This window comes from Myxine glutinosa, chromosome 1, assembly GCF_964187855.1.
Source record: "Myxine glutinosa chromosome 1, kmMyxGlut1.1, whole genome shotgun sequence".
NCBI classification, from domain to species: Eukaryota; Metazoa; Chordata; class Myxini; order Myxiniformes; family Myxinidae; genus Myxine; species Myxine glutinosa.
The window spans coordinates 190,241,238-190,255,072 of record NC_136261.1 but is presented as its reverse complement, the minus strand read 5'-3'; the positions used below and the strand labels follow the sequence as shown (position 1 = coordinate 190,255,072).

At 48.0% G+C, this 13,835-nt stretch overlaps 1 protein-coding gene across 5 annotated transcripts in view; it reads right to left on the bottom strand.

The window, feature by feature from the left end:
* Positions 1-13,835, bottom strand: part of LOC137432254 (protein kinase C epsilon type) — a 238,626-nt gene that overhangs the window by 149,841 nt on the left and 74,950 nt on the right. The window contains exon 1 of one of the 5 annotated variants that reach the window (XM_078781506.1): positions 5,944-6,152. The exons of the other annotated variants lie outside the window; for them this stretch is intronic. Coding sequence (XP_078637632.1) covers positions 5,944-6,039 — 96 coding nt within the window. The 5' untranslated portion in view covers positions 6,040-6,152. Of the gene's footprint in view, positions 1-5,943; positions 6,153-13,835 lie in introns of those variants that run through there. 5 annotated transcript variants of the gene reach the window in all.

Here is a 13,835-nt window from a genome sequence, read left to right as displayed (position 1 = left end):
GTGTTGTATGTGGTCCTTGTAGGCTTGGGAGTGAACTGTGAGACCCGTTTTATTGCGGAGTCTTTCAAGTTGGCGAGCACGAGTTTTCATCAGGTGGAGTTCAGGGGTAAACCAGGGAGCAGAATGGGTGAAAGAAACTGTTTTGGTTTTTACAGGCGCAAGCTGGTCAAGGCAGGAGGAGAGAGTGTGGTTGTAGTAGTCAGTGAGGTCGGAAGGGGTGTGGAGGTCAATGAAGGGAGAAGTGGACATTTTTTCAGAGAGGGTGGATGAGAATGAGGTAGGTGAAAGAGCGTTTAGCTTACGGAAGTTGATTGTGCGATAATGCCTTGGTGTTGGGGCGGGGATGTTGATGGTCAGAGTGATGGCTAAGTGGTCAGAGAGGGTGAGGTCGGAGCCATAGAGATGGTGCAAATTTAATCCAGTGGAGCAGACAAGGTCCAAAATGTGACCACGGATATGGGTAGGAAAGTCGACATGTTGAGTGAGGTTAAAGCAGGTGAGTAAATCAGTGAAGTCAGTGGTTATTGTGGAGTCAGTGGAGTCCATGTGGATATTGAAATCACCAAGGAGGAGGATTGAGGGGGAGAGGGAACATAGCTGGGTCAGAAAGTAGGAGAAGTCAGACAGGAATGATGGGTGTGGTTTGGGAGGGCGGTAGACGACAGCCATGACTGACTGCGTGTGACCAGAGAGTTTTAAAGCCAGGTGTTCAAATGATGGAGCAGATGAGATGGAGATGAGGTTGGTCTTGATGTCTTGACGGTGGATAACGGCAATTCCACCACCTCGGCCCTCCGAGCGTGGTTTATTGACGTAGGAATATCCATTGGGTGTGGTGAGGTTGAGTGTGTAGTAGTCCAGAGGTTGTTGCCAGGTTTCGGTGAGACAGAGAAAGTCCAGTTTGTTATCCAGGATGTATTCGTTCAGGATGAGGCATTTATTGTTGAGGGACCGGGTGTTGAACAGGGTGAGCTTGATGTTGTTTTGAACAGCAGGGATGAATTCAGGTGATTTAGCCAGGGTTCGTAGGCAAGAGGTGCGATCGTGTGGGTTGCTGTGACCAGGTGCGCTGGGACGAAGAGTGAGAGTGCGCTGAGCCGACCAGAGGACGGGGATGGAGTGACCTGATTGCAAATAAACAAACTTGCGACCGGAGCCACGGTGAATGTACCTGGGTCGTCGGAGGAGTCCATTTGATTTGATGGCAGAGATGCATGATGGGGTGGAGCGGGTATTGAGCAGAAGAAGCCTTGCGGCGGAGTACTTCAGAGCCATGCCAGGCAGGAGCGAAGGGACGAGTACGAGGCCAAGGTCGAGGAGGCAAAGCGGCAAACGCAGCGGCAAACGCAGCGGCAAACGCAGCGGCAAACGACTGCAGCCGCTAATACATACATATACAGGTGGTAAGGTAATAAGGTAATATATAATAAGGTAATAAGGTAAGGTAATATACACCAATACCGGTAACTACATATACAGGTAATACATACATATACATATATATATATATATATACATATATATATATATATATACATATATATATATATACATATATATATATATACATATATATATATATATACATATATATATATATACATATATATATATATATACATATATATATATATATACATATATATATATATACATATATATATATATACATATATATATATATACATATATATATATATACATATATATATATATACATATATATATATATACATATATATATATATACATATATATATATATACATATATATATATATACATATATATATATATACATATATATATATATACATATATATATATATACATATATATATATATACATATATATATATATATACATATATATATATATACATATATATATATATACATATATATATATATACATATATATATATATACATACATATATATATACATACATATATATATACATACATATATATATACACATATATATATATATACACATATATATATATATATACATATATATATATATATACATATATATATATATATACATATATATATATATATATATATATATATATATATATATATGATCAAGGCACCTCCTAGCTTTAATGGTGAGCACCAGCCACGAATTATGTCTCACACGGTAAATACCGCATAACCCGCAAGGAACCAACAGCCCGTCTGCCACACAGACCATCGTTCCCACCAGTGCAAACCAAAACCAGGGGGTGCGGTGCGATCGGCGGGGATAATAATCAACGAACATAACAGCGTGACGAGCGCTGTCCAGATCTCCTGTGGACCGAAGTCCTAGACCAAACCGTCACCTCCGACCCAAAGGGTCTTCTGGAGGCCTCAGCCCGGCCACTCTGTCAACAGACAGAGATTTATTCATTGGTCCCCATTGGCTAAACATCAAGCAGAGCCGCCAATCCAGATTTCGGGCTTATTGACCCTCGTCAGGACGGCATACTGCAAAAAATCTAACCAATGAGGACCAAAATCGTCTATTAAGATGATCAAGGCACCTCCTAGCTTTAATGGTGAGCACCAGCCACGAATTATGTCTCACACGGTAAATACCGCATAACCCACAAGGAACCAACAGCCTGTCTGCCACACAGACCATCGTTCCCACCAGTGCAAACCAAAACCAGGGGGTGCGGTGCGATCGGCGGGGATAATAATCAACGAACACAACAGCGTGACGAGCGCTGTCCCGATCTCCTGTGGACCGAAGTCCTAGACCAAAGCGTCACCTCCGACCCAAAGGGTCTTCTGGAGGCCTCAGCCCGGCCACTCTGTCAACATACAGATTTATTCATTGGTCCCCATTGGCTAAACATCAAGCAGAGCCGCCAATCCAGATTTCGGGCTTATTGACTGTTTTAGGGCCCCAGTCAAGGCCTGCCTTTTTTGCTTGTGAAAAAAGGTAAAAAGTCAAACATTCGAACAGCCTCGGACGTGCACCTTGACCCCATGGCCAAGGCACAACGTCAACAAGGCTGTCCCCATAACAATACACATGCGCCTCAACCCCGAGGGGGAAGCACATGGTCATTCAAACACATGCATCATGCCCCCGAAGGGCCACAATGCATGGTCATACAATTGGGACCACTCCTCTTAATAGGAGTAAGACCCCTTAATCCACCAGCAGGGCATTACTCCTGCCAGGTCCGATTTGCATGCAGGTCTACCGACCCTCGTCAGGACGGCATACTGCAAAAAATCTAACCAATGAGGACCAAAATCGTCTATTAAGATGATCAAGGCACCTCCTAGCTTTAATGGTGAGCACCAGCCACGAATTATGTCTCACACGGTAAATACCGCATAACCCGCAAGGAACCAACAGCCTGTCTGCCACACAGACCATCGTTCCCACCAGTGCAAACCAAAACCAGGGGGTGCGGTGCGATCGGCGGGGATAATAATCAACGAACATAACAGCGTGACGAGCGCTGTCCCGATCTCCTGTGGACCGAAGTCCTAGACCAAAGCGTCACCTCCGACCCAAAGGGTCAAAGGGACGTGCAGTATGCCGTCCTGACGAGGGTCAATAAGCCCGAAATCTGGATTGGCGGCTCTGCTTGATGTTTAGCCAATGGGGACCAATGAATAAATCTCTGTCTGTTGACAGAGTGGCCGGGCTGAGGCCTCCAGAAGACCCTTTGGGTCGGAGGTGATGCTTTGGTCTAGGACTTCGGTCCACAGGAGATCGGGACAGCGCTCGTCACGCTGTTATGTTCGTTGATTATATATATATATATATATATATATATATATATATATATATATATATATATACACAAAGAATTAAGTTAAGCACCCCCCCCCCCGTTTTTTTACAACCTCGCACATTACAAGTTTGTTGTCGTCAAAACAGTGTAATATACCCATGATATTGCTATATTTTCTGGAGAAGTGATATTATGGTCACATAAAAACATAACAATCATGCCGTTTTCAATATTTTATTCTGAATAATTTAAGGTGAAATTTTTTGGGAATTTTAGGCATATTTTCACCTCAATTTAAGTATGGAGCTATAGGTCCATCACGGACAGTGTGGATGACGTTTATGTTTTCTAACGTACAGTCATTGTTCTGAGAAGACCTCTAGCGATCTTTGCGTCAATAACGTGTGTAGGACCCACGTGATCGGATCACTGACTCAACCAATCACTTTTTTTCACTTTGATCACTCAATTTCATCAATGGATAATTGCTAATGTCATACCAATCATTATTTGATCTCACATACCTTAGAATATATGCCAATGTATACATATACACAAAGAATATATTGTTACAGACACGACTTTGATGTTAAAGTGGGCCGAGCGGAATGGCCGTCGTGTCCGCACAAATTACCCGACTATACTCGACGTTGACGAAGTCGCGCGATGCTGGCTCAATAAGAAAAAGAAGACACCCGGCTGGATTACAATAACACAATACGACACCAGGGGTTCAGTTCTCAAGACCTCCGGAGGAGGTTATATTAAGGCGGAAGGTTAGATTACAACTACAAGAGGGACAGCATAGAAAGACAAGCACTTAGACACAATCTTATATTATTCCCAACAGACGACAGATAAACGGGACAAAGCTGACTCACACGGGGATTGATGGAAAGGACAGGCGGGTAGCGATGGCTCCAGGTGCACCTGGGCTCAAAGCAGGGTCCAGTACGGTCCGGTCCGGTCCAAAGATGCGGGGAGGTATCGTCGCGCTGGGGGTGGCGGTGGCTTCTCTCTCCAAGCTGAGGCGCATCTGACGTCACATCCGGCGCGGGGCCGCGTATATCCGGCGGGGAGTGACACGCCCTCGGCTCGTTAGCTCCGCCTCGTGGAATCGGCACGTTGCTTCTCATTGGGTGCGTGCGGGGGGTTTACCAGGCTCCGCCCTTGACGAGGAGCTGACAAGGAGCCCCTTCGTGGTAACCCCGTGGGGCGCATGGTCTATGGCGCTAATCGAGCCGGTGTGAGGACGCATCCTCCCCCGCTCCGCCGCCATCTCCTCTGTTGTTGTTGTAATTGTTGGGGAAGAAGATGGAAGGAGGTATGGGAAAGGTCCTAAACTCACTACTGATGCCATATAATCACATTCTGGTGCAACGAAGAGTCATAATTAATGGAGACGAGGCCTTAACTGACATAGAATAAGAATAACTAGGAAGATGTCCGAAAGTTGTCTACGTGTGGTGCGGTGGACCTGGGCACGACATTTAATGGGGGAATAAGGGGAAGGTCGGCTCTACTGATTGTTATTTACATGCAATGGGACTAGGGAATGGGGGATCGGGGAAAGTTGGGGAGTATTGGAGAAAATAGGGGAATATTTACAAGCGGATATGGAGGCCAAATTCCATATTCGCAACATTGCACCCTTCTCTACCCTCGGGGCGTCCCGACCCGATAAATTTTTACCTACTTTAGTGTGGCACGCAATGTAGTTCCCTCTACTATTAACTCTACCCTGAGTGCGACAGTTTTACAGATATTCACAAATGAGTAAATATGTCCCCCTGCGACGTTGCACCCTTCTCCTCACAGAAACACACCCACAGGATAACCGAATCCGGAAAGAATTCTCAAACTAAACATACAGCCGGTAGGGAGCATTATTTACAAGATTACGCTGATATCTACACTACGATCCAGGACCTGTTTTTGGAGGAACACATGCAGATGTTATGCATAGAGAGAGCGCGCTTGCCAGCATCGATACACCAACCCACGAGTGCTCTGTGGCCGACGGCCTTTAATAACGTACAGAGCACCCTTTCCCAGCATCAAAAGCACCACCCCACCACCAATCGGTGCAGTCACCATTGTTCATTGGAATAAAAATAAATTCGACAACCCCTAACCCTGCAGGTGTCTCTTGCTCTTCGTGTGGCCTTCAGTGGTGTTAATTAACAGTGGTTCACCTTTATGGCATAGGTGCCACGTTGACCCATAGGTCCATCCCCGGGTGGTGCTTGGCCGCAAACGAACTGCGGTCCATTGTGGGTGGCCACAAACATTGCGGTCCATATGGTGTATCGATCCCGGCAGCAAACAGCGAAAGTGCAGGCCCACAACTGCGCAGCCAGCACCTCTCTCTCCTCTCTCTCTACCCCAAAGCCAGATCCTCGGAGGTGGGAGACAAAAGAAGCAGACAAGTGAGTAAGGTGGTAAGGGCGCAAAAGTGCACGCAATACAAGATGATGCACACTGGGGGCACATGGGAACCAGGTGAGACAGGTACGTTCCTATCGTACGCCCCCCCCCCCCCACCAGGTAACCTACATGGCCCCTCCCTTACCCCTTACTGTATCCACAAAACACAACACTACCCATAAACATCTACTTTACAAATCGACAAACATCCCTACTGTCTTCCCCGTTCCTCCCATAAACCAAATTCGTCTTCTCTCCCTCCTAACCAATCAAATTTGCCATTTTCAACTCTCATCAAAATTTGCCATTTTCAACTCAACATCAAAATTTGCCATTACCAATTCATCATCAGTCCCTCCTAGGGAGGGAGAGATGGAATCACCCCAATGTCTCATCCACGTCGTGATGCGTCTCACAAATCCTCACAGCAATTCTCATTTCTGCAACACAACCAAAGAAAACACAGGTGTGGAGTCATCATCATCACCACAGGTAAGTGGCTGCGTATGGTGCGACAGGTTCATCAATCCTAACTATTTCCTAAATGACTTTAACAACTTTACACTACCCGGGGTCTTTCTCCGGCCAAACCATTGGCCCTCTTACACTATGGGTTCTAAAAAACCAATTCCCATTGGCCAAACTGTGGTGCTTTTCAATTTGGGGTCTCACTCCCCCGATTCATCTCCCGGTGCCCTCGTACAATTTCTGGGCTGCGACGTGTACCTCTCCCAGTGGGTCTACCCACCTGCACACCTCCACCACTGTAGTTGCCTCCGAGCTTACCTGCTCCTTACCCTAACCTATCTACCTGGGGAAGGCCCTCTGGCGCTCTCCCCACTCCGTGCCCTCTCTGGCACTGGGCTACCCGGGTCCATCCTCCGGATCCTCGGGCCCCATCCACAACTCTACCGGCTCCCAGAGCCCACCTGCGGCCTCACCTGGCCGACATCCTCACAGTGGTGGAGTGCCCAACCAACTACACACACTAACAGGCTACACGCCCCGCCATTTCCACAACACTAATGCACCCATTCACAACACCATTCTGCAACCGCACCACAGATGCCAATATCCAACCACAATTTACCTGTACCCTCTACCTAACACTTACACTACCCGCCCCGGGTATCCGTGATGGGGGTCCACTCTTCCCCCATTCACACCTTCGCACCATGCACACCACTCCGTACCACTTACTCCAACTCTCTCCACACACCTGTACTTGCACACCTGTGCTCTCACACCTGGTGCCACCTGCACCCTTCTCTCCCCAAGCGCATTCGCGCTGATCCACAACACTCACTACTCATACACTGCTCCACACACCTGTCCAGTTGCACACCTGTGCAATCACACCTGTTCAATTCTCACACACACGGCATCATCTCAGCTAACTACTCCCTTCTGAAACTTGCGCTTCCCAGTCGTCCCTTTAAACTATTGCGCTCCCACGTCATTATCATCCACACTAATCTACCTGCGTCCCCACTACAGGTATCAGTCACTAACTAACCTTAACGTTACCTAAGGTCATCTTCTCTAGATCCCTACACACCATATCCTAACCCTCCCGGGCTAGTTTTCACTGCCATACACCCAATAAGCTATTGCGCATTTGCCCCACACATGGGAAGGGTGGCAGGGATGCCATCCCACCACATCGGGGGTCTCTCACTACCAATTTTGCACATCAAATTTCAACAAATTAAAAATTTGCCAATCACTACCCATCATCTGCCAATCACTACTGCCAATCCCTTGCCAATCATCAAATTTTGTTTTTCTCCAATTTTGGGTCCAAAACACTAACCTCATCACCCAGTCTACTCACTAATACCTCTCGGTGCGCCAATCCCTGTCCAAAGCCCGGCTTCGTAAAGCCAAGCAATGGATGCTGGTTGTTTTGTGCCAGCGGCTGGATGCGTCCGGCACTCGGTGCAGGGACGGGGGTTTACCCGTGCCGAGATCCCACACACCACCTCGGCGTGGAGCCATCCAATGTCCCGATCTCGACCTGCCGGCACGTCTCAACAAAACGTGGTCGCCATGACGACCCTTCCTATCCAGCTGCCCGCTCCACCTAGTGGAGCACGGACGCGGCCGTTCAAAGCGAGGCCCGGCACGCACCGAGGGCCCGATTCGGCTATAAGTCGTTCTAAACTCTACCCCGTCTAACGTCGATGCTTCACCTGGACGCTTACACCCCGCAGCCCGTTCCTTGCTCACACATCCAGCTGTGCCCATGCTCCTCGTACCCTTCCTTACACACCCAGGTACACCCATTCCACTCACAGCCTTGGTCACACACCTGACCACCGAACACTTTGGCACACATTCGTTGCTCGCACACCTCACCAATACACCGCTTTGCGCCCCCTCCTCGGTCACCTCCTCTGTGACACTCACAGGTGTGCTCTCATTCGCACACCCAACCACGTGCCTCACCACCAACTCCAGCGTGCATTCCCACTCACGCTCTACCATTCCAGGTGTGCATCCTTCCATCCCAGGTGTACATCCTCGCTCACCTGTCACAACTAACTCACGCTCCATGTCACTCTCACTACTTTCACCTCCATTCCTGACAGCGCACTCACCCTTACTCTTGACAGCGCACTCTTTCCTCGTGCACCTGTCCGTCACACACCTTTCTCGCGCACACTCTCCCGTCACACCCTCTGTAACACTCACCACAGGTGTGCATTCTTCCTTGCCTTTGACAGCGCACTCTTTCCCCATGCACCTGTCCGTCACACACCTTCCTCGCGCACACTCTCCCGTTACACCCCCTGTAACACTCACCACACCGCGCTTCCATGTGCCCCCTCGCACACGCGCTACGACCGACTCATTCTCGCCAGCACCCTCACTCCTTGGCACGCACTTTTTCCTCACACACCCCAGAGTCGGACTTTCTTGCACACCTCCTCTTTCGCACACCAGACCTGTCGCACACTTCACCGACGGCCTCTCACGAACACCCGGGTCTATCTCGACCCCCAAGCTTCTTAAATCCCCTGGCGCATCATACGCACGACCATATTGGTCACCACTTACACCGGGTCCTCTTTCTCTTCGCTTCTCCTCCATCACCTGCGAATCCCTCATCCGGTTAATGAGCACATCATCACGATCCGAACACAGACTCTGGACCAATTCTTTTACCTCCTCTTTTATCTCTTTCTTATCCTCTCTCCGTCGCTTTTTAATTTCGCTCACCCCTTCTTCCACTTCTTCTAATTTTTGCTTCATCTCCTTCATCTCTTCGTGCGCCCCTTTAAGTTCTTCCTCTAACTCCACTTTATTTTTTTCTATGTGCTCCCGCACCTCCCGCTCTTTAACCTCCATTACCTCTACCACCTTGTCCATTTTCCTCGTCAGGTCCTCATGTACCGTCTGACACTCTTTTTTAATTACCCCTACGTCCTTTTTCATCTCCTTCTGTGTCGATTTTAAACCTCTATTACCGCTGTGTTCTTCTTTACCTGGTCCCCCAACTCCTTTTGTCCCACTGTCAGTTGTTCTACTCCCAGCGTCAACTCCTCTATACCACCTTGCAATTTTACAGTCCCCTTTCTCACCTCTTTCTCCATGCGCTCCTTACAGTGCCTCACCTCCTCGCGCACTCCTCCGACCTCCTCACTCACTCCTCTTCTGATCTCCTCTCCCATCACTTGCATCTCCTGCCCAGATGCCACCCTCATCTGCTGCATTTCCTCCCTGTGAGCATCCAGTTTGGTTTCTACCCCCATTCTGACCCCCTCTATCTGCTGCTCCATTTGTTTAACTTCCCTTTCCGCTTGGTCCCCTCATGTCCCTCAATTTGCCTTCCATACTGTTTTCTAACCCCTCTAACCCATTTTTCACTCCCTCTATCTGATTCTCCTGGGCAGCCATTCTATTTTCTACCCCTCTAACCCATGTTTCACCTCTTTTATCCCGTTGTCTAACCCCTCAAATTTCTTTTCTAATCCCTCACCGGTACCCCTCATTTGGCCCTCTAATCGCCCACTATCAACCCTCATTTGGCCCTCCAATCGCTCACCCTGAGCATCCATCCGGTTCCCCAATTGGTTACTCTGCAGTTTGAGGGACGCCTGCATTTGCGCCATAAATTGCTCCATGAGGACCTGCATCTGGGCCATCCCTCCCACTTGTGCAGCGGGTGCGGCCGCCGTAGCTATGTGCGAGGCGCCATTTCGCGCGTCTGCTACCCCCGCTGTTTCGCTCTCCTCATGTCCCTCATGTCCCTCAATTTGGTCCTGGACCGACCCTGCTTCACTCTCCCTAACCGGACCCCAGCCGTCTTGATCCGCCATAGCGCGACTTTCAAAATTCGGGTTTTGTAAAACAAAACGAATTTCGGCCGCTCCAAATTTTGACCAAATTTTTTTTTTTCCTCTATTCGTTTTTTTTTTCAAAATTTGGTCGGGCCTCGAATCTCACTCCCGACACCAATTGTTACAGACACGACTTTGATGTTAAAGTGGGCCGAGCGGAATGGCCGTCGTGTCCGCACAAATTACCCGACTATACTCGACGTTGACGAAGTCGCGCGATGCTGGCTCAATAAGAAAAAGAAGACACCCGGCTGGATTACAATAACACAATACGACACCAGGGGTTCAGTTCTCAAGACCTCCGGAGGAGGTTATATTAAGGCGGAAGGTTAGATTACAACTACAAGAGGGACAGCATAGAAAGACAAGCACTTAGACACAATCTTATATTATTCCCAACAGACGACAGATAAACGGGACAAAGCTGACTCACACGGGGATTGATGGAAAGGACAGGCGGGTAGCGATGGCTCCAGGTGCACCTGGGCTCAAAGCAGGGTCCAGTACGGTCCGGTCCGGTCCAAAGATGCGGGGAGGTATCGTCGCGCTGGGGGTGGCGGTGGCTTCTCTCTCCAAGCTGAGGCGCATCTGACGTCACATCCGGCGCGGGGCCGCGTATATCCGGCGGGGAGTGACACGCCCTCGGCTCGTTAGCTCCGCCTCGTGGAATCGGCACGTTGCTTCTCATTGGGTGCGTGCGGGGGGTTTACCAGGCTCCGCCCTTGACGAGGAGCTGACAAGGAGCCCCTTCGTGGTAACCCCGTGGGGCGCATGGTCTATGGCGCTAATCGAGCCGGTGTGAGGACGCATCCTCCCCCGCTCCGCCGCCATCTCCTCTGTTGTTGTTGTAATTGTTGGGGAAGAAGATGGAAGGAGGTATGGGAAAGGTCCTAAACTCACTACTGATGCCATATAATCACATTCTGGTGCAACGAAGAGTCATAATTAATGGAGACGAGGCCTTAACTGACATAGAATAAGAATAACTAGGAAGATGTCCGAAAGTTGTCTACGTGTGGTGCGGTGGACCTGGGCACGACATTTAATGGGGGAATAAGGGGAAGGTCGGCTCTACTGATTGTTATTTACATGCAATGGGACTAGGGAATGGGGGATCGGGGAAAGTTGGGGAGTATTGGAGAAAATAGGGGAATATTTACAAGCGGATATGGAGGCCAAATTCCATATTCGCAACAATATATTAGGGGGTGCTTACCTTAATTCGTTGTGTAGGGGTGCTTAACTTAATTCTTTGTGTATATATATATATATATATATATATATATATATATATATATATATACATATATATATATATATATATATGTATATATATATATATATATATATATGTATATATATATATATATATATATATATATATATATATATATATATATATATATATATGTATATATATATATATATATATATATATACTGAAACGCAAAAGAAACTTACCACCTTTGAAACCTTTAAATATCAACAATAACACTGCGTGTAGTAAATGTGTGAACTTATTTGTGGACAATAGTGTCCTCACTGTCAGACAAAACGGTCACGGATGGTCACTTGAACCTTCAATGGTCACTTCATAGCACAGCTGTTGAACAGCCGTTTTGACTGTCAGTGATTAGCCAAGGGGTACTTGATAATTTTAATGAGCTGCATGTGATGTCTTGATATTGGCTTTAAAAAGGCCAGTGCAAAATGGGCATTTTGACCGAAATATTTGACCATTTTGACCAACTTCAAAAAGACCGAAAACGCAAAAGAAACGTACCACCTTTGAAACCTTTAAATGTAAACAATAACACTGCGTGTAGTAAATGTGTGAACTTATTTGTGGACAATAGTGTCCTCACTGTCAGACAAAACTGTCACGGATGGTCACTTGAACCTTCAATGGTCACTTCATAGCACAGCTGTTGAACAGCCGTTTTGACTGTCAGTGATTAGCCAAGGGGTACGGGATGATTTTAATGAGCTGCACGTGATGTCTTGATATTGGCTTTAAAAAGGCCAGTGCAAAATGGGCATTTCAATCAACATGCCACGATTGTCAAGGGATCAACGGCAGCGTGCCCTGGGCATGCTGCAAGGCGGACTGAGCTACCGTGAGGTGGCACGTCGCCTTGGCTGTTCACACCAGACGATATCGGCCCTGGTGGACACAGACACCCTCCACAACTCTGCAGATGACAGACCTCGATCAGGGAGGCCAAGAGTCACCACTGCAAGGCAGGACAGGCAGATGGTCCGAAGTCACCTGCGGGATCGATTCCGTCCAGCATCCCGCACTGCGGCAGAAACTCTGGGGTGTGCAAACCCACGGATCTCCAATGATACTGCACGAAGACGACTGCATGACTATGGCCTGACTGCCAGAAGACCATACAGAGGCCCCGTGATGACGGCTGCCCATCGCCGCAACCGACAGAGATGGTGCCAGCAGCATCAGCAGTGGACCTTGGCGCAGTGGAACGAGGTCGCTTTCAGTGATGAGTCAAGGTTCTGTGTGGACAGTCCTGATGGGCGTGAGCGTGTCTGGAGAAGAACTGGTGAGCGATATGCCGATTGTTGCGTGCGTCAAGCCAATAGGTGGGGTGGCCCAAGTGTGATGGTGTGGGCCGCCATATCAGATGCCACTGGTGGTTGTGGATGGGAATCTTAATGCCCAGCAGTATGTGGATAACATCCTGCGACCTCATCTGCTGCCATTCCTGCTAGACAACCCAGAACTGAGAACCTTTCAGCATGACAACGCTCATCCCCATGCTGCTCGCTTTACCACTGCATTTCTCCAAGGCGAGAACATCAACACCATGCAGTGGCCTGCGCTCTCCCCTGACCTGAATCCCATAGAGCACCTGTGGGATGAGCTTGGGAGACGCGTAGTTGGCAGGGCCAGGACACGGGCAGAGCTGCTTCAGACATTGAGGACTGAGTGGGACAGAATCCAGCAGCAATCCATCCAAAGACTGGTAGGCAGTATACGCCGCTGATGCACTGCCTGTATCCAAAACAATGGTGGCCACACACGCTATTGAAAGGGGACTGACATTGCACCCTGTGCTGTTCTGTACTGTAGAACAAACTGATGAGATGGTGTATCTTCGTCAAAAACTTGACATGTCATCAATAAAATGCCAATGTTTCAATTAGCAATTGTTGGTTTGTTTTATTTTGAACTGTTACAATTTTATTACATTTCAAACAAGTGGTAAGTTTCTTTTGCGTTTTCGGTCTTTTTGAAGTTGGTCAAAATGGTCAAAATGGTCAAATTTTTTGGTCAAAATGCCCGTTTTGCACTGGCC